This window comes from Humulus lupulus, chromosome 9 (genome assembly GCF_963169125.1).
Source record: "Humulus lupulus chromosome 9, drHumLupu1.1, whole genome shotgun sequence".
NCBI lineage: Eukaryota > Viridiplantae > Streptophyta > Magnoliopsida > Rosales > Cannabaceae > Humulus > Humulus lupulus.
Window position 1 is genome coordinate 98609046 of NC_084801.1, and position 23603 is coordinate 98632648.

The following is a 23603-nucleotide window of genomic DNA, read 5'->3' on the forward strand; positions in this document are numbered from 1 at the left end:
CTTGGGCAGTGTATGCAGCAGCCAAATCCATCTTCAACCGAGGAAAATGTTAGCATAATGTGTCATCAAGGTTCTACGTCTCACACATTTACTGCAACCTCCAACAAAGGTACTTGGATTGTTGATTCAGGGGCTTCCGACCACATGATGTGTGATTTACAAGTCTTTAGCACCTTCAAACCATGTGCTGAATCCCACACCGTCAGAATTGCCGATGGTTCTCTCTCAAAAGTGATAGAGACCGGCTCTGTAACTTTATTAGATGAACTTCGCCTTTCATCTGTTCTATTTGTCCCTAAACTAAATTGCAATCTTCTTTCAATAAGCAAACTTACTCGAGATCTGAATTGTGTAACTAAATTCTATCCAAACCTTTGTGAATTTCAGGTTGAGGGCTCAGAGAAGGTGATTGGCAGTGCTGAAATGCATGATGGGCTCTATATTTTCAAGGATTCTCCTAAAAGTAAACAAGTTCACAAATCCAGTTGTGGTAATCATTCCAATTTAGATTCTGTTTCCAATTCTGTGTCTGTTTCGAATGAAAATCGTGTTATGTTGTGGCATTTTTGACTAGGACATCCAAATTTTGGTTATCTTGAAAAACTATTTCCTCAGTTATTTGTCCACAAAAGACCAAAATTCTTTCATTGTGAAGTATGTCAACTTGCTAAGAATACTCGAAACTCTTATCCCAGTCTTCCTTACAAACCTTCACAACCTTTTTCGATGATACATAGTGATATTTTGGGACCCTCACGAGTAACTAATATTAATGGATCTAGATGGTTTGCATCCTTTATTGATGATCATACTAGGACAACATGGACATTCCTTATGAAAGAAAAATCTGATACTGCTTCTATTTTTAAAAATTTTCATTCCATGATTCAAAATCAATTTTGCCAAAAAATCCAAATCCTGAAAACTGATAATGGAAAGGAATATTTTAACTCCATTCTTGGTCCATACTTGTTAGATCAAGGTATTGTTCACATTAGTTCATGTGTTGATACTCCGCAACAAAATGGAGTGGCTGAGCGAAAAAACAGACATCTTCTTGAAGTTTCTAGATCCATCATGTTTTCAAATCATGTTCCTAAACAGTTTTGGGGGAAGCCTTACTCACAGCCACCTATCTCATCAATCGTATGCCTAGTCGTGTACTACAATTCAAAGCTCCCAGAAATCTGTTACTTGCCACATTCCCTCATATCTCAGCTTTCTCCTCCGATCTTTCATTTAAAGTCTTCGGATGTACGGCTTTTGTCCATATTTATGATCACAAACGAACCAAACTTGATCCAAAGTCTCACAAGTGTCTCTTCATCGGGTACTCCAACACTCAAAAAGGGTATAAATGTTACTCCCCAATTACAAAAAGGATCTATAACACTATGGATGTTATCTTTTTTGAACATCAATCTTTCTTTCCCAAATCTGGTATTCAGGGGGAGCATTCTCGGGAATATCAGCTTTGGGAAACTCTTCAGGATCATCAAGCTGCATTTCCTCAACCCAATGTTGTGACACACAAACATCAAAGTGCTCAGTCTTTGCCCTCTTTGCCTATCCAACCAGATCAATCAACTGGTCCTTCCTTACCCACTTTTCCTATCCAACCAGATATCAGTCCAGAAAACACACCTAACCCGTCCTTCTCTATAGTCAATCCGCTCTCACTTTTCTCCTTAGAAAACCCAAACACTCCTTCAACTTTACCACCACCTCAAACTCAAGCACAATTTGATATAGGTAACAAAGAACTTCGTGTTTATAGTAGGAGAAAAGTTGGAAATATAGAGGTCAACATGCAAGACAAGAACTGCTCAAACACTCATCAAAGCCCTCTCAACCTCGAAAATCATGAAGGTAAGGATTCTGTGGTTCATGAGTTAGTTTCTCCTACTATTGATGATCTCGACCTACCTATTGCTCATCGAAAGGGTGTTAGAACTTGTACCAATCACCCCATTGAAAAATATGTTGCTTATGGGAAACTAACACCTATGTACTGAGCTTTTGTCTCTTCTCTTGATCTTATTCAGATTCCCACAGACATTTATGAAGCCTTGAAAGATCCAAAATGGAAGACTGCAGTCAATGAAGAAATGAATGCTCTTGAGAAAAATGGTACTTGGGTTCTCACTGAGTTACCTCAAGGAAAACAGACAGTTGGTTGCAAGTGGATTTTCACCGTCAAATATAATTCAGATGGGAGTATCAACAGATTCAAGGCTCGATTAGTTGCCAAGGGATTCACTCAATCATATGGTGTTGACTATCAGGAGACCTTTGCTCCTGTCGCCAAACTTAATACAGTAAGAGTTTTATTATCACTTGTTGTAAATTGTGAGTGGCCTTTATATCAGTTGGATGTGAAGAATGCTTTTTTGAATGGGGATCTCGAAGAAGAAGTCTATATGGAAATTCCACCAGGCATGAAGTCTGTGGTCTCAAGGAGTAGTGCAGAATATCGTGCTTTAGCCTTGGGTATTTGTGAAGGGATGTGGATCAAAAGACTCATGAATGAATTGAGGTTTGACTCTCCTAAGTCTTTTAAAATGTACAATGATAGTCAAGCAGCAATTAGTATTGCTAAAAATCCAGTTCACCATAATAGAACTAAACATGTTGAATAGACAGATACTTCATTTCTGAGAAGGTGAATTCAAAGATCATTGAGCTCAACTGCATTCCTACAAAGAAACAAATTGCTGACATTCTAACAAAAGCACTACCAAGAACAAGTTTTGAAGAATTTAATTCCAAGCTGGGTTTGTATAACATATACAACTCAGCTTGAGGGGGAGTGTAGAAATATCTTTGTAAATACATTTTGTACAGCTAATTTTAGGTTGTAATTTGCAGCTAAGTTAGGTTGTAATTGACAGCTATGTTTAGGTTGTATTTTTTTGCCTAGCTATTCATCAATAAAAATCAGATTAGAAGTATTATTCACACAAATCTACAAGTATCAACACACAAGCTTTGATGGACAATCCCATTTTGAAGAAGATAGGGACCAAGAGTGGTATTGAAATATTCAGTACCATGATGTGCACCGTACACCTGCAACAGTTAGAACAATAGAACAGTAGCCAAATTGTACAAAGAAAATGGCAGAGGAAGAGAGTGTAGCTATTATTGAATAAATAGAAAATAGCTAAGGTACAATCCCACAGACTTTCGAGAGGCTGGGACTCTCCAAGATGCCAGGACCAAATGACTCAGCTCAAGCATACCCCTCTCTCTCACCACAACACCCTATATTAGTCTACCATAATTGTTCCACACACAATTACAAAAGTGCCCTTAGCATCCCAAGGCAGACCAATTTACCCTTGCGTTTTAGGCTTACCCCCACCCCACCCCACATCTTTAACCTTGTCGGGAATTGGCCACGGATGGTCTCAAACTTCTCCCAAGTGGCTTCAAACAGTGACAGATTTTTCCACTTGATCAACACTTCAACTTGACGTCCTGTACCAGAGTTATCGTGACGAACATTGAGAAGCTCTTCGGGTTCCATAAATAACTCTATGTCAACAGTCAAGGTTGGAGGCAAGGTGGGGGAAGAGTGCGGTACCGACTGCCGCGTGGAGTTGAGAGACATGGAAGACGAGGTGGACAGCCGATGACGCCGGTAAATTCAAGCGATAAGCGACTGCTCCTACCCGTGACAGCACCTTGAAGGGCTCATAAAAACGAGCCGCCAGTTTTTCATTCTTTCGGAGAGCCAACGACTTCTGCTGATAGGGACGGAGTTTTACAAACGCTGAATCACCCACTTGATACTCTACATGGCGACGGGACGAATCAACTGTAGCTTTCATTTTCTATTGAGCCCGCAACAAATGCATCTTCAAGTCATCCAGAAAAGCATCTCTGTCTTCTAGCATTTGTTCTACTACCACTACTGGTGTAGTACCCGCTGCATAGCGGATCAAGGGCGGAGGGTCGCAACCATACAACACCTAAAAGGGGTGCATCCCAAAACTGAATGAAACGTCGTATTGTACCAATATTCAACCCAAGACAACCATTTCGCCCACACACGAGGCTTTTCTGTTGCAAAACAGCGCAAGTTTCGAGAGAACGGTTGACCACCTCAGTTTGGCCATCGATTTGAGGGTGATAGGCCGTGCTATGCTTTAATTCTGTTCCTTGTAAGCAAAACAATTCCGCCCAAAAATTGCTCAAGAAGACCCGGTCTCTGTCGGAGACTATGGAGCGAGGTACTGCATGTAATTTGACCACATGATGGATAAAATTTTCAGCAACTATCGTAGCATTGAAAGGATGTTTTAGGCCAATAAAGTGGCTGTATTTATCGTATCCATCCCTTTCGATTTGGGTAGACCTTTGATGAAATCCATCGACAAATCCTCCCAAACACGCTTAGGCAACAGCAATGGCTGCAACAAACCAGCAGGGGACATGGCCATACTTTTATTTTGTTGACAAATATCACATTGTCGCGCAAACTCCACAACTGCCCGCTTCATACCAAGCCAATAAACATCTCCTCGAAGCCGCTGGTAAGTGCGAGATTCTCCCGATGCCCCCCCACCGGTAAACAATGGTAATCCCTCAAAAAATCTGGCAGCAAAGCGGAAGTAGCCGTTAGAACTAACCTGCCCTTTTAGAGTACAAATCCCGGAACCTCTTTCCCTTGTGCAAGGTCAGCTATAATGTGGGCAAGAAGGGGGTCCTGCTGAACTTCTTGGGCGACCTTGTCCCAATCAAGCAAAGTGGTCGAAGACAAGGTAGCACATTCCACCAGGTTGACACGTGATAGTGCATCAGCAGCTCTATTACCCACTCCTGGCCGATATTGGATCTCGAAATCATAGCCAAGGATTTTGACCAACCATTTTTGGTGCTCTTGCGAAACAAGTTGTTGTTCAAGCAGAAACTTCAAGCTCTTTTGGTCCGTACGCACTTCAAACTTCCTCCCCAACAAGTAAGGGCGATATTTAAGAACGGCAAGGACGATCGCCATGAGCTCCTTTTCATAAATGGACTTTAGCTGAGCACGAGGCTTTAGTGCCTGACTGAAATAAGCTAAAGGTCTCCCTTCCTGCATTACCACAACCCCTTATGCCATAGCCCAAGTGTAATGCCCTGACTAATTCTAGACTTCGGACTATTAAAAACTACTAATACATAGCTATTATTTTGACATACATACATACATAAAATAGAACTTTATTATAAAACTTCAAAATACGGTACGAAATACAAAATATGTGATCCCATCGTTATTTACATAAAAACATAAATATAAACTTCAATTAATTGTTTAAAAACTAAGTGTGGAAATATATAAGAACATAAATTAAAAGACTTGAAACAACGTCATCCTCGATCTTCCAGCAGTCCATTCAATCAATCCATCCCCAATACACATGTCAAGCTGCCACGAATCCATCCTGCCTACCAAGCTCATTTTCTTACACAATCTAAAATAAAAAGAATGAGCCTAATACCCAATAAGGAAAATCTACTAAAACATATATCATAATTCATAAGACTATATTATAAAACATATGACGTAAAAACGTATATCATATAGGACTACAATATTAATAGCCATTAACTCATTATTGTAGCATGTGATAAAGCCATCTAGGTCCTCAGTCTACTAATCGAGGTAGGTTAGATCACAAAGTAGTATATGATAACCCATCTAGGTCATCTGTCTACTAATCAAGGTAGGGTAAATCATAACTCTAAACTATGATAATGATAAAAATCTTGGGGTTTGCTATCTAAACAACTATAAGCCCCAAGTGACTACAAAACATATTCTTACATATATAATATATCAACATATCATAACATAGCATATAAACATAACATAACACATATAATCCAACTTATTTTCCTTTCCAAAAGCGGGGGTATTGGAGACAAGAACAGAATTGGACTAAAGAAATGAAGATGAAAAAGAGATCTAAACCATCAAGATAGAAACTTATCGAAAATCCTTAAGTTTCAAGAAACTTAAACACCTAACTAAAAACCATAATAATGAATTAGGATCTGAAGAAAATGAAAGAAAATAAAAGAACTACGATGGATTAAACTTGAGGATAAGAATATCTTGAATGAACTAGAACTTTGATCTACTCCTCGATACCGAAATAACACTATCTTACTTCCCAAGTGTTTAGAAAAGATAAGATTGGAAAAGCTTTTATCCTAAAACCCAAGTGTTTTCTCTCTTAGAATAACTTAGCAGCTTGGAAGCTCTGGAGAATGCTTGAATGATGAATGAAATGGCTGAGTACTAGATCCTATTTATAGAGTTCAATGAGTGAAACTAACCCCTTTTAAAATGAATAAATAAATGAATAATAATTTAAAAGATTTGAATTTTCGTTTCATTAGATGCCCAGAACTCGGTCAAAAACATTCAAAAGTAAGTTCAAGTGGTTGGGAGCTGTTTTTAATTTAAATCCACAAAGTTTTAAAAAAATAGCTCAAGGAGCCGATATATCGCCTACCTAGGCAATATATCGCCCCTACCTATGTCCCGAGCTTCCGTGGTTTCGTTCGTGCGAAGTCGACGTGTTTTCCGTATCTTCCACGGGCAATGTATCGACCCCTATCGCTGCGATATATCGGCATACGTTGATATATCAAACACGTTTTTGCACTATTTTAACATATTTTGAATTTGTTTAAATAGCTTTCACTGAGTAAAACATGATCCTAACAGCTTTTTTAAGGTTCTAGAGCTTCTAGATTTATCGTTTATTAAATTATTCATCCAAAATGCTTAAATCCATAAACAAGCTTGTAACAAGTGTCACGTTCTTATTAGTTCTATCTAAATCTTAGGTTATAATAAATAATAATTCTAGGACCAGTTATATTAATCAAACTTTATGTTATAATTAATATTTTTAAACTATAGGTTAAAATTATAAAATATCCAACTGTTTCTATGAGTTTCCAACTAAATCCCGACTTGAACCAATAATTACGAAAACTAAAATACTACTAGCTACTGCTACTACTATCTAGCTAAGTATAATTCCGGGACACTACATTGAGGCATTCGTTTCGACTACAAATGTCTTGGCAAAATCCGGAAGAGCCAAAATCGAAACTGAAGCCAGCGCTGTCTTAAGGGCCATAAATGAATTAGTAGCCGCCGTTGTCCACCCGAAATGATCTTGTTTGAGTTGATCCATTAGAGGTCGAGCAATGGCGCCATATCCCTCCACAAACTTCCGGTAATACCCTGTAACTCCCAAAAATCCTTTTAATTCCTTAAGCGTTTTAGGCAGCGACCAATCCACCATAGCCTGAATATTAGAGGGATCAACCGCATCTCCCTCTCCTGAGATGATATGCCCCAAGTATTCCAACTGAGTTTGAGCAAAACAACATATTTTTAGGTTGGCATACAACCTGTGTTGGACCAAAGTTTGCAGAACCATGGCGAGGTGTTCTATGTGGGTGTTACAGTCCTGACTATATACTAGTATATCTTTGAAGAAAACCAGAAAAAAACGTCGCAGAAATGGCTTGAAAATCTCATTCATGAGCGACTGAAAAGTAGCGCGAGCATTTGTAAGACCTAAGGGCATGACAACAAACTCATAATGTCCCTTGTGAGTTCGAAAAGCCGTCTTGTGGATGTCCTCAGAGCGAACTCGAATTTGGTGATAACCCGAGCGTAAATCCAGCTTTAAAAAAATCTTGGCCCCATAGTTCGTCCAAAAGCTCATCGATAGCGGGAATGGGAAACTTGTCTGCCACTGTCTCTCGATTGAGTGCTCGGTAATCTGCACAGAACCTCCAACTACCAGCCTTCTTTTTAACCAATAAAATAGGACTAGAATAAGGGTTGGTACTGGGGCGGATAAGACCAGCAACCAACATCTCTCCAATTAGTCTTTCGATCTCGTCTTTTTGAATTTGAGGGTACCAATAAGGTTTCACGCTAATGGGTGAGGTCCCTGGCCGTAAGGGAATAATATGATCGTGACTCCAGTGCGGTGGTAACGTAGAAGGCAGCTCAAACACTGAAGCAAACTGCTGTAGAAGTCCTGAGACCGGTGTTGTGATATCCTCTGTTGCTGCCAATACCGTGGAGCTACCCAATTCCACCCAAACCCCTTGCTTCTCATGTTGTAAAAGTTTCATCATAGACTTGAGTGAAACTCTTATTTTATGCAACGATGGGTCACCCCGCAGCGTAAAGGCCTTGCCCCCAACATTCAACTTCATGATATGATCTTTCCAGTGATGGTACGTACATCCCAAAGTTTCAAGCCACTGTTTACCCAATATCACGTCAGTACTTCCCAAGGGTAACGACAAGAAATCATTAGTGATTTCTAATTCCTGTAGGATCAAAGGAACCGACTGGCATACTCCCTCACCCTTCACGACCTGTCCAGTACCCATTTGTACACCATAAGCCTTAGTAATGGAGATGGGAAGCTGTAATTTCGAAGCCAATTCAGCAGTGATGAAATTGTGAGTAGCCCCGCTATCAATGAGAACCACAACCTCATGGCCATGGATACTGCCTAGCAGTTTCATGGTTTTCGGGGAAGTTAAGCCCACGACGGAGTTCAAGGATACCTCCACCAGCTGAGCCTCCATCGCTGTCGTCGCCGGAGTACTCGTGGAAATGCCCAAAGTTTCATCAATGGGGTCTTTGATAGCTTCTTCGAGAGCCTCATCTTGTAGAATCACAATCTGCAACTTTGGAAACTTGCACTCATGCCCTGTACGCCATTTTCCATCACACTTTAAACACACTCCACGATCCTTCCGATCTTGGGTCTCCGCCTCTGTAAGTCGTCGGTAGGTGGCCGTGTGCGTTGTGGGCGATGCTGATTTTGACGAAGACAAAGAAAAAGTTCCCTTCGGTCCATCTAGTTGCAAGGCGCTCAAAGGCCGAGTTAGGCTTAGGCCCGATCTTTGTGGCCCACCACGATGGGCTCGCACTAAAGCCTTGTTGGCTTCAATTGTTTCGGCCAATTCCATAGTTTGGATCAAGCCCTCTAGTTTGAGTATGCATAATGGGCCCTGTATATCCATTTTCAAGCCCTTCACGAAGGTAGACTCGAGCATGGAGTCCTTGACCATTACCAACATCGACTCGTTGGACTCAAACTGCCTCTAATAGTCCTGTACCGTCGACGTCTGTTGCAGGCCAAAGAGGCGATCATAGAGCGTGCCATCCCGGGTCAGAATCGCCTGATGAGCATGGACTTAAGCTCAGCCCAGGTCACAATCGGCCTCTGCAGGTTTTCCCAGCGAAACCAATGGAGGGTCACTCCTTCCAAACACGGGACAACAACTTCCAACTACTCTGCCGCGGAAAACCGCTGCAAGCCAAAGTACCGTTCGACACGAAACGTCCAGTCATCGGGGTCGGTGCCTGAATATATAGGTAATTCAATCTTCCGAGCTCGTAATTCATGCCAACGCCCCCCATCCCCTTTGCGCGAGGAAGACCCACTCAGCTGGGTCGAACTGGCCGATGGAGGATCGCCTGGCCCATCCCGATGGTCAGGACCAAACTGTCTCGCCACAAGCTCGGAGGCGATGAGTGCTTGTCCCTTGAGCACCATTTCAAGCTTCTCCATGATCACTGCCAGGTTATGAGTATGAGAGTTCACAGTGTCCTGGAGAGACGAGACATTTGGCATGCACCAAGTTCCAAATGCTCTAATACCAATTGATGTGCACCGTACACTAGCAACGGTTAGAACAATAGAACAGTGGCCAAATTGTACAGAAAAAATGGTAGAGGAAGAGAGAGTAGCTGTTATTGAATAAATGGAAAATAGCTGAAGTACAATCCCAAAGACTTTCGAGAGGCTGGGACTCTCCTAGATGCTAGGACCAAATGACTCAGCTCAAGCATACCCCTCTCTCACCAGAACACCCTATATCAATCTACCATAATCGCTCCACACACAATTACAAAAGTGCCCTTAGCATCCCAAGGTAGACCAATTTATCCTTGTGTTTTAGACTTACCTCTCCTAGCATAGGTGAACCTGATATCAGTCCTAACGTATCATTGTCAGTACGAAGTATTCTTGTAGATGTTTGGTACTGTGTTTTGATCATTTGACGAAAGTTTTGAAAAACTTGGTATGTTTCAAACTTACTTTTAAGAAGATAGACCCAAGTGAGACGTGTGTGATCATCGATAAAAGAGATAAACCATCGCTTACCATGAGAAATATTGACTTTGGAAGGTCCCCATATGTCACTATGAATGAGAAAGAATGGGTTGGAAGGTGTATATTTTTAGTGAGGGAACGAAACATGGGTGTGCTTGGCAAATTGACAAATATCACAATGGAAATTGGTAATATTCTTATTGACAAAAAAAGATGGGAATAAATGTTTTAAATACAAAAAACTTGGATGCCTAAGTCAACAGTGTCATAACATAATTGTTTTTGAAACAAAGTTTGAAATAAAAGATGAACTTCAACAAAAATTAGAAACAGAACTTGAACCCAAACGTAGCAGAGAAGAGAGCTCTTTAACTGGATGTTGTCTTTCAAAGAAATAAAATCTGTTACGAATCCTAGCACTGCCAATCCTCCTCCCCGATGATAGATTATGAAATTGACAAGAATTGGACATGAATTTAGCGAAACAATGATTATCACTGGTTAATTTGTGGACAGAAATTAAATTGCATTGCAAAGAAGGAACATAAAGTACTAATTTAAGAATAAGATCAGGAGATAATTTAATAGTGCCTATTCCAATAATAGGAGAATGAGTGTCGTTTGCAATTGTGACACTAGATTTAGTGGATCAGGGAAAATAAGTATCAAACAAATGTGGCAAACCTGTCATGTGATTAGTGGTGCCATCGATGATCCATGGTGTGTTGGAGGTGGAAGAAAAATTACCAGAGTGTGCAACAGAGGCACTATGAGTCTCAGGATTGGAACTGGGGTTCATGGATGATTGACTCAAAAGAGTGTATAGGTGGGCAAGTTGTTCCTTCCTGAATGAGGGGGTAGCAGCACTATTCCAATCAGTGGTACTCTCAGTTTGAGTTTGATAGGCTTTTCTCTCATTTTGGCGGCGAGGGGTCTAGTAGGGTGGTTTACCATGGATTACCCAACAAGTGGATCGAGTATGACCGTGATGTTGGTAGTGATCACACCAAGGCCAATCACCCTTACGATTAGGCCGAGGGTCAGAAGTGGACTGCCATGTGGTGGGGGGGGCTGGATTTTGAAACAAGGGCCGAACTTTCAATGGGTTGCAAGTCAGAAGTAGTGAGCATGGCATGACGACGCACTTCTTCACGTCTAACCTCAGAGAATGTCTCTTCTTCAGTGTCAGGAAATGGGACACGACCCACCAGACGACCTCTAACTTCATCAAGATTACTATTTAACCCCGTAAGAAATTCAAAAGCTCGTTCTTTCTCTAACTGCTGCCGTTGGATTGTAGTGCAGTTAACACACAGTAGTGTGGTATTCAGATACAAATCGAACTCCTGCCACAAGTCTTGTAAGTTGGAAAAATATTGGGTAATAGTTTGATTACCTTGCTTGATTTCTTTAAGCTTGGTACGGATTTCAAAAATCTGAGAAGCGTTACCAAGGTCAGAATACATTTTCCGGGCAGCGTCCCACACCTCGTTAGCAGTCTTAAAGAATAGATATTTGTGGCTGATTTTTGAGTCCATTGAATTAATTAACCATGCAAGTACAATAAAATTTTCAGCTTGCCATAACTTGTATGTGGGATCATTGGAAGGAGGTGCAGGGAGATCACCAGTAATGTATCCTAGTTTACCACGACCACAAATGACAAGTTTGACAGATAGGGTCCATTGCAAATAATTTTTGCCATCAAGTTTATGGGCTGTAATATTAAGTGAACTACTGTCCAGGCTATACAGAGAGCCCATAGACCCATTGGGCTGAGTGCGAGTTAGGCCCAATAGGTTGATAGGTAACTTCATCACTGTTAGACATCTCGTGAGATGTGGCTAGTGAAGGAGAGTTGTCCGAGAGCTGACTCGAAATTGTGACTGGAGAACCGCCGAGAACTTCAAAGAACAACCTAGGGCTGTGCGGCTGGAGATGACGCCGGAGTGGAGTGATAGGGGTTGGGTTGGGCTGGCCGAGGACTTGTCGAGGGTGCATCGTGGCTGGCCGAGGGCTTCTGCAGTTGGGCTGGCTGTTGGGTTCTGCGTGCACTCATGCGACTGGACGTCAGACCGATTCTTGTCGTGACGGAGCTTTGCTGGAAAAAATGGCAGATGCTGGAGGATCGGAGATGGAGCCTTAAATCTCTGATACCATGTGCAAAATGGTGAGACATAATCACCTCTATATTTTATTTTCTGACACAATACACAACTTCGGGCTAGAAATATATATAGGCTATACAAGAAACTACATTAAACACAGAATAGGAATCGATTCCTATTTCCCAGGAACCCAAAAGATCAAACATTAATACCCTATTTTTCTAACTATCAACAGTGGGTTTCCTCTATTGATGAATATATAAAAATGTCTTTCTCTAGCCTTGTTAATAATAACGATGAAATTATATATATAGGGAGTTCTTTAAATATATATATAGGGAGTTCTTTAAGTAGGAGTGTCTGATTTTGACACGTGGAAAAATTATATCCCAATTTTTTTTATATGATGGTAGACATACATACCACCAATTTTTGGGAAAATCCTATTAATTTACAGTGTCGAAATCATAATTCAAACCGTGAAAATTAGTAGGATGTCTGCTATAATTGCAATGTATACTATTATATAAAAAAATAATTGAATTATGATTTATCCACGTGTTGGAAACATAGACGCCCCTGCCATTAAAGACAAAAGTGACACTTTACTTGAGAAATTTTCTATATATATTATATGTTTAGAAAAGAAATTCCTTTCGCAGACTAAACCTTCATTATATATATGCCTTGTCACATTCATCTAAACATTTTTTAATAGTTATTTTCAATTGCACTTGTTATAGGGGGTTGGCGTTTTTTCAAACTAAAACATTTGATTTTTTTAAATTGAAAAAGTTCCATTGTAACTTTTTTTATAAAGGAAAAATGTTTCTGCATAAATATTTTTGATATGCTGTTAAAGGGAGCATTATTTGCAATTCTTCCTGGGTTCTTCTGCTAATTTAATCTTATGTCCCTTTGCACTCCTCTTATGGTTAAGAGACCGTTGTTTCATTTACAATGTGATATTTAACTTAATGGAGCTTCAAACATTTTTCCGCAGGTTCATATGCTGGTGGATAATTTAGATGTTGAGAATTTAAATTCAGTTAATTTAAGGGCTGCAGTTTCTGCTTCTCTCCTCCTTCTGCCGATGAAGTTTTCTGAGGTTTGTTTCTTTGTCAATGCTCAATCATTTTGGAATTTCAGGAATATCCTCACTACTCTTTAATGCAGGAAGATCTTTATGCCAAAATATGCGGCCTCTCCTATATGGGTGATCTGCGTATGCTATTTGCTGAGGACAGATACAAGGTAAAAACTTAATAGCTAGGCAATATTTTACTTTTTGTTTTTCTTGAAATTTCAATTGGTATACGTTCTGTTAAGTTATGGCTTGCTTTTATGTTGGTTTCATTTTAATATAAATTGTTGAAGAAGCGTGTGATTTTGCTGCAAAACAATATTGGGGCTTGTCTAGGTGCCAGATGCAATCGAGATATGATAGCGAGAACCAAATAGGATTCTTCAATCTATTCAGTTTTTAAGGTTTCAATTTCATGTTCATTCTAATGAATTGTGTTTAGTGGAATTATATTTACACCCCAAATAAATTTAATGACACCTTTTTTTGTGACATATTTATCTTTAAGTAAAATACTAAAAATTTTTCATTTTAAATTATATTAATTTTATTTATAAAATTTTAGTGATAGCAAGAACACCCAAATTCTTATACAATTAAAATCTTAAATTTATTCTTTTAAATTCAGCCTTTTCAATCCCTTACAAGTCATAAGCATCATTGTAACAATACAACTATAGAATTTATCATTGGAAAAATTATCTACTATAAAATTAAGTTTCTTGTATTTTTTAATTATTTTTCCATTCATTTATATTTAAGACTTTATTAAACCTTTATGTTGTTTTATTTAATTGTTTATTTTGCCATGTAAGAAACTTTAATTTTCAATCTTAACAAATGAGGTACATAATTTTTTTTTATTATTAAAAGGGGTGCACAATTCAAAACCTAATATGGGAAATATATGAGGCGTAAAAATATAATTACATTTTTAACTTATGAAATGGGACAAACTTAGGTTAGGCTGTGACCAGAGCCTCTTATGTTTAATGTATGGTGAGATGCGATTTGTGAGTTCATTAATTGAACTTTGCATGACGTCAGTTTACTGAAAGGGGTTATATAAGGCATCGTATGCTCTTCTTGTGTATTTGATAATATTCTTTAGTTGGAGAAAATAAATGTCCCAGGTGAACAAGATTGTACGGGGACAGTTTGATTTATTCCAGTCAATGTATAAGCCGTTTCTTGAAGAATTCGAGGCTAATGATATTTTGAGATCCTCATCATTTTCAAATCACCAAGCAAACATATCTCAGGTTGGTTTTAATCCTCAAGTCTTTATTGTCTACTTTATAATTCAGTACCATGTCTTAAACATCTACTTGCAGTTAACAACTTTATTTGTATACACGCATTTATTTTATATAAGAAGCGAAAGTACATAAATGTAATAAACAACCACAAACTAAGAACAGCTTTCCAATCCAACAAAGCTGAGGAAAGCCAAATTTACATTGCGTTGTTGGAACTTTTTTCTAAAAGTAAAAGTGAATTATTAAAAAATTGAAAAAGTATCTTTTGTGTGTGATATGGGGAAGAGTCCATGGATTTGGAACACAATTCTACGAGTTTATATAAGATGCAAGTACAAGCCATTGGGGTGTGCCCCAAGGGGTACCTAGTTTTGTGCGCATGGGTGAGTACTCACACACTTGACCACCACACCCGCGTCGCCGACCGAGCCGGGTGGGTGGTGTGGTGTCACGCTTTTTTTTAATTGAGAAAAAATTATATTCATTATTTATTTAATTCAAAACGTGTTTAAGGCAGTCAAATTGGGAGACTGAACGATCTATTCTTTTTGCTTAATTTTCTGCACGAGACGAATTCTCTCCAAAAACGTTTTTCTTCTTCCTGTTACAAGTCAATTATGGTTTTTAATTCGATAAATATACAAATTGGAAAAGGGTAAGAAACATGCTTTTTAGAAAATAAAAACGCGTCTCGATTTTCTTGAGCAATTAAGTGGTGTATGTGAACGACTTTCTTCGGTGCAAAGGATATTGTACAGTGTCGATCTGGGTTATTCTGGGAATGACGCGGTTGTTAGGCTATTGTGCACACTTGGGGCAGAGTCGCGAAACGTCTTAAAGAGAGTAACTTGGTCCCCGACTCAACCTAGAAAACTATATCGGTAATTTCGTTCTTATTTTACCTTTTTGCAGCAACAATTTTAAGACGTTTTCTTTCTGCCATGTCTACCGATGAGTTTTTTGGTTCTGCTTCTTTTGATATTAACAAGCCTTTTCGTTTTGAGGGTCTACATTTTAAATGATGGAAACAAAAGATGTTTTTTTTCCTTACCATGAAAAAAGTCGCTAATGTATTGACCATTGTTAAACCTGTTGTATCTGAGTCTGCTGATGAAACAAAAAAAGAAAAACAGACTAAGGATGTAGAGTCTTGGGACGAGAGTGATTTCCTTTGTAAGAATTTTATTTTGAATGGTCTGTGTGACGATTTGTATGATTACTATAGTTCTGACAAATGTGCCAAGGAAATCTGGGAGGCATTACAGAAGAAGTACGTTATTGAGGAGGCTGGAACTAAGAAGTATGCTATTAGTCGCTACCTGAAATTCCAAATGACTAATGATAAGCCCGTAGAGACGCAGCCCCATGAGCTACAGAAAATTGCTCATGAAATTATTTCTGAAAGTATACCTCTTGATGAACAATTTCAAGTTATGATTGACAAATTACCCCTAGTTGGAGGGACTTTAAAAATGTTCTTAGGCATAAGACTTAAGGAGTTTTCCTTGGAAAGTTTGATTACTCGCCTTTGCATTGAGGAGGAGGCACGAAAGCAAGATCAGAGAGAAGAGGTGCTCGTTGTCTCAAACAACACCACCACCAAGAAGTCTACTGTTGTAGTTCTGAAGCCCAATGGCAAATATTTTAAGAATTAGAATCGCAAGCCGAATCCAAATTCCAACCGCAACAACAATCCTCAAAACAACAATCAGAATGGGAACCCTTCAAGGAACCAAAATGGAAGGCAGCAACCACCCTTAAAGAATGACTCTGGACAATTTATATGCTACAACTATAACAGACCAGGTCATATGGCACGCAAGTGTCGGAACAGGCCAAGCACTACCCCGTCCCAGGCAAACCTAGCTGAAGAGCCATTTACGGCTATGATTTTTGAGATCAACCTTGTTGGTGGATCAAATGGGTGGTGGGTAGACATTGGTGCTTTTCGCCACGTTTGATGATCGTGCTATGTTCAAAACATACATTGCTGCCAAGCATAAGAAAGTGTTGTTAGGAGACTCTCACACCACTATTGTTGCTGGAATTGGAAATGTGGAACTTAAATTTACCTCAGGAAAGACTTTATTACTGAAAGATGTAATGCATACTCCTGAGATGAGAAAGAGTTTAGTTTTTGGTTTTTTGCTTAACAATGATGGGTTTACTCAAATTATTGGGGCTAATTTGTACACCATCACTAAGAATGGTATTTTTGTTTTGACAAGGTATGCCACTGATGGCATGTTTAAGTTGAACGTTGAGTTTAATTAAGTTTCTTCTTCTGCTTACATGTTGTGTGATTTTAATGTTTGTCATGCTAGAATTTGTCATGTTAATAAGCGCATTATTAAGAACATGAGTAGCTTAGGTTTAATTCTAAAAATGTCTTTAAATGATTTTGAAAAATGTGATTTTTGTAGCCAAGCAAAAATAACTAAGGCCCCACATAAATATGTTGTTAGAGAATCCGAGCCTTTAGATTTAATTCATTCTGATATATGTGAACTTGATGGGGGTTTTGACCAGAAATGGTAAACGTTACTTTATTACATTTATAGATGACTGTTTTGATTTTATTTCAATCTATCTTATGAAAACAAAAGTGATGCGCTTGATATGTTTAAATTACTTGTAAATGAAATTGAGACTCAATTCAATAAGAAAATTAAGAGGTTTCGTAGTGATAAAGGAACTGAATATGTTTCAAGCTTGTTTATTGAGTTTTATATTTCACATGACATTGTACACGAAACTACTGCACCATATTCACCTGAAGTGAATGGTAAGGCTGAAAGAAAGAATAGAACTTTTACGCAATCTGTTGTGGCTATTCAAGCTTGTTTATTGAGTTTTATAATTCACACGACATTGTACACGAAACCACTGCACCATATTCACCTGAAATGAACGGTAAGGCTGAAAGAAAGAATAGAACTTTTACAGAATCTGTTGTGGCTATTTTATTGAATTATGGTGCTGCATCTCATTGGTGGGGTGAAATTTTGTTAACTATTTGTTATGTGCTAAATAGAGTTCCTAAGTCTAAGAGAAAAGTTTCACCATATGAGATCTTGAAAAATAGGCAACCTATCCTGTCTTATTTTAGAACTTGGGGTTGTTTAGTATATGTTCACATACGTGATCATAAGAGAATTAAGCTAGTAGGTAGAGTCTATGAATGTGTTTTTGTCGGTTATGCAATTAATAGTAAAGCATATAAGTTCTATGATTTAAATGCGCAAGTTATTGTGGAATCAAATGATGCTGATTTTTATGAAAATAGATTCCTTTTTAAATTGAGAAATAGTGGGGGTGCATCTTCTAGCAACATTCCTATGATTAGGAGTAATGAGTATATTGAGGATAGACAATCAGAGCCTAGGAGGAGTAAAAGAGGTAGAGTTGCTAAAGATTATAGTTCTGATTTTTGTGCTTACACCTTAGAGGAGGGTCCTACCAACCTCCAAGAAACTATCTTCTCTAGATGCTGGCCTTTGACAAGAAGTCATCAATGATGAAATTGATTCTCTTGAGTCTAATAAAACCTGACATTTAGTTGTTTTATCTTCTGGTTGCAACCTGACATGGATCAACCTGAAGGGTTGTGATCCCCGGTCAGGAACATAAGGTTTGCAAATTAGATAATTCTTTGTATGGCCTTAAGCAAGCACCTAAGCAGTGGCATGAGAAATTTGAGAATGACATTTGCACTATTATATGTCTATATGTGGATGACTTGCTTATATTTGGTTCAAGTAATCATGCTGTGAAATCAGTGTTGTGTTCAAATTTTGATATGAAAGACCTCGGTGAAACGAATGTAATCCTTGGTATAAAGATTACTAGGTCTGAAAAGGGAATTTCTCTAGATCAATCTCATTACATTAAGAAAATCTTGAAGAAATACAATTACTTTGACTATAAACCTGCTTGCACACCATATGATCCAAGTGTAAAATTATTTAAGAACACTGGGACGGCGTAAGACAATCCGAGTATGCAAGCATCATTGACAGCCTTCGGTATGCCACAGATTGTACTAGACGCGACGTTGCCAATGTCGTGGGATTATTGTGCAGGTTTACTAGTAGACCTAGTATAGAGCATTAACATGCTATTGAAAGGGTCATGAGATACTTATAGAGAACCATGAACATTGGATTACATTATCAGAAGTTTCCAGCTGTTCTTGAAGGATATAGTGATGCATACTAGAACACTTTGTCAGATGACTCCAAAGCAACAAGTGGCTATATTTTTAGTATAGTTAGTGGAGTTGTTTCTTGGAAATCAAGGAAACAAACTATTTTGGCTCAATCAACCATGGACTCTGAAATGATAGCACTAGCTACAGCTAGTGAAGAAGCAGGTTGGCTGAGAAGCCTGCTAGCTGAGATCCCTTATGGGAAATACTGATATCAGCTGTGTTGATCCATTGCGATAGTACCGCGGCTATTGCAAAAGTACATAACTGTTTTTACAACGATAAGAGACGACAGATGCGTTGCAAGCATAGTAATGTTAGAGAGTTTATCTCAACATGAGCTATTAGAGTGGATCATGTACGCACTGATGGTAATTTAACAAATCTTTTGATGAAAGGATTAGCTAGAGAGAAAGTCCATAAAACATCGAAAGGAATGACCTAAAGAACTAGGTTCAATTGGTAATAACAAGTTGTGAAGTGATATGAGTTGGATCATGCTATTTCCATTAAAGTATATAGAAACATGAATTCCTGAAGCGATGGGAAGATGAGTTAAGAGAAACACATAATGAGATCTATACTCTGTGGAGTGGAGTACCAAGCTATAGGAGCACTCTTGATAGACTCACCTATGTGAATGTGGAAGTGGGGCCGCTTCTTATGAAGTTTTAGGAAAAATTTCTAGAGCATTCACTATATTGGGATAGACGTGCATGACCATTAACTCACGAGCTTTTGACTACACCATTGAAAGGTTGGTGTGTGGTACGATGTTAGAGATAGAGTTCAAAATTATGTGTCACTCTAGTATAATCTAAATCGTATTCACTACGCAAATGTACAAGTCGAAAGATACATTTGTTTATGCACAATCTTAAAATTTTTTATATTACTCGAGAAAATATTTAAAAAAATTCAAGTGGGGGATTGTTGGAACTTTTTTCTAAAAGTAAAAGTGAATTATTAAAAAATTGGAAAAATGTCTTGTGTGTGATATGGGAAAGAGTCCCACATGGATTTGGAACACTCTTCCATGAGTGTATATAAGTTGCAAGTGCTAGCCATTGGGGTGTGCCCTAAGGGGTACTCAGTTTTGTGCGCACGGGTAAGGACTCACACACTTGACCATCATACACGCGCGCGCCGCTGCCGTTCGTCCGTCCGGGCAGGTGGTGTTGTGTCGCACTTTATTTTTTAATTGAGAAAAAATTATTAAATAAATATAATTTTTTTAATTTATTTAATTGAAAACGTGTTTAGGGCAGTCAAATTGGGAGACTAAACGATTTATTCTCTCTTTAATTTTTTACACGATACGACTTTTTCCCCACGTTTAGAAAAACATTTTTCTTCTTCCCGTTACTTCTCAGTTCTGGTTTTTAATTCGATAAATATACAAATTGGAAAATGGGAAGAAACATGCTTTTTAGAAAATAAAAATGATTCTCTCGATTTTCTTGAGCAATTAAGGGGTGTATGTGAACGACTTCCTTCGGTGCAGAGGGATATCGTACAATGTTGATATGGGCTGTTTTATCTTGGGGATAGTGCGGTTGCTAGGCTGCTGCGCATACTTGGGGCAGGACCGCGAAACATCTTAAAGAAAGCGACTTGGTCAGCGACTCAACCCAAAAAACTATATTGGTAATTTCGTTCTTATTTTACTTTCTGCAGCAACAATCCACATCCCCATTTTCTCAAAAGATTATCAACAACAAATGACTAAACACTTACAATTTTAAGCTACCTGCAACCTAATATGTGTTTTCCTCTCAACATTACAACCCCCATCCATACACTATCTCTACCCGCACATACCACTCAAACTAGCTAACTCATCTAAAAAGTGATCTCGACCTTCTACGGGGACCATAAACACCTGAAAACCACCACTGATCGTTCTCAGCTTTTTCAACTAAATGACTCAATGATTGATAATGACTTGATACTCATTATCAACTTCTGCAACCAAATGCTTAATTCTATCTATAATGACTTGATACTCCTTATATTCATTAAAAATCTATTCATTTCTCTACTTCCTTTCATGATCATATCCCTTATTTGGATTATTTTATGGAAATTAAGAGAATTGATGACAGCCTGTTGTCATGATTCTTTTTTATATTAGACTTTTCTTTCATTATCAAAATATAAAATAGGGTTTCATCTCCCTTCTCAATTTTTCTTTAAATCCTTTGTGTCATTTGAAGGCATTAATCATTCTACCTCTCTCTTCCCATCCCTCTCACTCACTCTTCCTCTTTCTCCTTCCCTCTTTAACATTCTCCATCTTCTTCCCTCCCTCCCTCAGTTTAGAGCTGTATATTTTCAGCAATATAATACTTGGCTATTTAAAATTTTTGCTCCCTGAACTATGACCAATACATTATTGTGCCTCTTGATTTTTTTTATAAGTGAGACTTCTGTTAAGTTTTATCCTATGTGACTAATGGATTTCTGACTTGTTATTGCCACGTTAGCACCATGTGTATAATTTAAAATTAAAAAAAATATTTCTTATAAAATATTAAAAATAAAAAATATTCAAATTTTTTTTAAATGATTAATTAAATAAATTTTTTAAATATTAAAAAAATAAATTGAAACTCATCTAATTTTTTTTAATAATGATGGAAATAATAAAGTTTAAATTAGATTAGTTTAAGTTTGGTAAAAAAAAAGATTATTTTTCAGTTTTTTTTTTTAATATTTGAAATTTTATTTAATTAATCTTTTAAGAATCTATTAAAAAATTTTTCTTTTAAGAATTAAAAAGAGAAAAGATTTTTTTTTTGAATTTTTGCATTTCTTTTACTTTTAATATTTTATCAAAAAATATATTTTATAATTTTAAATTATACACATGGCGCTGATGTGGCAATAACAAGCCAGCAATTCGTTAGCCAATCTTACTTTACAACACTGAATAGTTTGTGAATAGTTCGGGATAATTTTTAAAGATTCCAAAAAATCAGCCACAATAATTTATTGGTCATAGTTCGGAGACAAAAATCCTAAATAGCTATAATAATTTGTTAACAACCTCAAATTGTATACTAGATATTGTTGTCGCTCAAACACTGTATGTGACTACGTTCAATTTGGGTTCCATAAAATAATAATCTATTGTTACTTTTTATTACAGGATTGTAGTGTATCAACAGCTCACACTCTCGTATCTTCTCTTCCTCCATTTGTCAGAAGTGAAATGGCGATGAATTTAGGAGACAAGAAACATTTTAGTGAATCTGGTATGTATTCCATCTCATATGCAGTGAATTATCGTAAAATTAGTTTTTGAAAGTACTAGTTGTTTTGAGATTCTAGATCTTGTACTCAAATCTGAAAGTATGAATTTGAAATTGCTTCAAGAACAAGGCTTACGAAGAATAGATGGGACCTGTATTATGTTCGGTATGCATGTGTGGAAAATGTTTGATTGTCAAATTCATGTACGAGTCTACTTCCTATTTTTAGATACCTGTCCTCAATGTAGTAATGAATGTACTTGTATTTACACCCAAAAAAATTGACAGTTACATGAGACTTTTCATGTTTTATTGTAGGTCAAGCTGCATGTGAACTTGTGATTAGCTCAAGAGAAGAGGCTGCGAAATGCATGCAGAAGATTCTGAAGAGAAAAGTTATGGTTTCAAGTGCAAGACAGGCTATCTCTGGTCTCTTGGCTGTTGGAGGTGTTAATGGAATGAGATATCTTGGCAGTAAAATGAAAAAGGCTTGGAAATCCTGGATGTGATATTCAGAATTTCTTTCTGGTTTCCTGTCCGAATATGGTAGCAACTAGTTCGGCCATGAGATATTGGCCCTTTTTCGTGCACCATCCTTGCCAATGAAATAAATTTGCCTTTCACCGCAAGGTGTACTTACCATCCTTCTAATGAGCTTCCAAGAGTATTACATTGATTGTTTTCATTAACATCATCATTTACAGTAAAATAGACATGCACTATTAGACCCTTGGATCAAAAAGAACTTTGGAAAAATGCCACTTGTGCCTCAATCAAAAAACTGATCTGAATACAAAATGAGAAAAATGAAAAAGTGTATTTCCCTAAACCTAAAGTAGCAATATATATAGGCCAAAACAAAAGCCCAAACCAAAACAACCCAACAACTAACAAACCCAAAAAATAACTAAAATTCTGGAAAATAATACTAAACTCAGTCAAAAATAAATTGTATTTCTGTTACTCCCCCTCAAGATGGGGCAAAGATGTTGTGAAGACTCATCTTGGAGACAAGAGTGTGAAACTGAGTTGTTGATAGAGTTTTTGTGAGAATGTCAGTGAGCTAGTTGTTGGTGGAGACATGTAAAGTTCTGATGATGCCTTGATTGATTTTGTCTCGAACTAAGTGACAATTTATTTCAATGTGCTTTGTTCGTTCATGAAAGACATGATTGGAAGAGATATGAAGAGCTGCTTGGCTATCACAGTAGAGAAGAACTGGTTTTGTTTTAGGAAAACCAATTTCTTTGAGTAAGGAGAGCAACCAAATAACTTCAGTGGTGACATAAGCCATGGATCTATACTCAGCAGAAGAGCGAGAGATGGTATGTTGTTTCTTTGACTTTCAAGAGATAAAAGAGTTGTTGAAGAACACACAAAAACCTGAGATGGAGCGCCGAGTGTTTGGGCAAGCAGCCCATTCAACATCACAATTGATGGAATGATCTAAGGGCCAATAAGTGGTAGTGATGGAGTCCTTGCTGGTTGGATAGAATAGACCATGTCCAGTGATAGATTTGATGTAGTG

The 23603-nt window shown here is 37.9% G+C and overlaps 1 protein-coding gene across 5 annotated transcripts in view; it reads left to right on the forward strand.

The window, feature by feature from the left end:
* The window catches only part of LOC133802407 (uncharacterized), a 32242-nt gene extending 9338 nt beyond the window's left edge, over positions 1 to 22904 (forward strand). For all 5 annotated transcript variants that reach the window (XM_062240703.1, XM_062240704.1, XM_062240706.1 and 2 more), the window contains 5 exons: positions 13275 to 13379; positions 13448 to 13525; positions 14489 to 14617; positions 21973 to 22078; positions 22394 to 22904. In XM_062240703.1, coding sequence (XP_062096687.1) covers positions 13275 to 13379; positions 13448 to 13525; positions 14489 to 14617; positions 21973 to 22078; positions 22394 to 22584 — 609 coding nt within the window. In that variant the 3' untranslated portion in view covers positions 22585 to 22904. The remainder of the gene's footprint in view (positions 1 to 13274; positions 13380 to 13447; positions 13526 to 14488; positions 14618 to 21972; positions 22079 to 22393) is intronic.
* Positions 22905 to 23603: the final 699 nt, after the last annotated feature.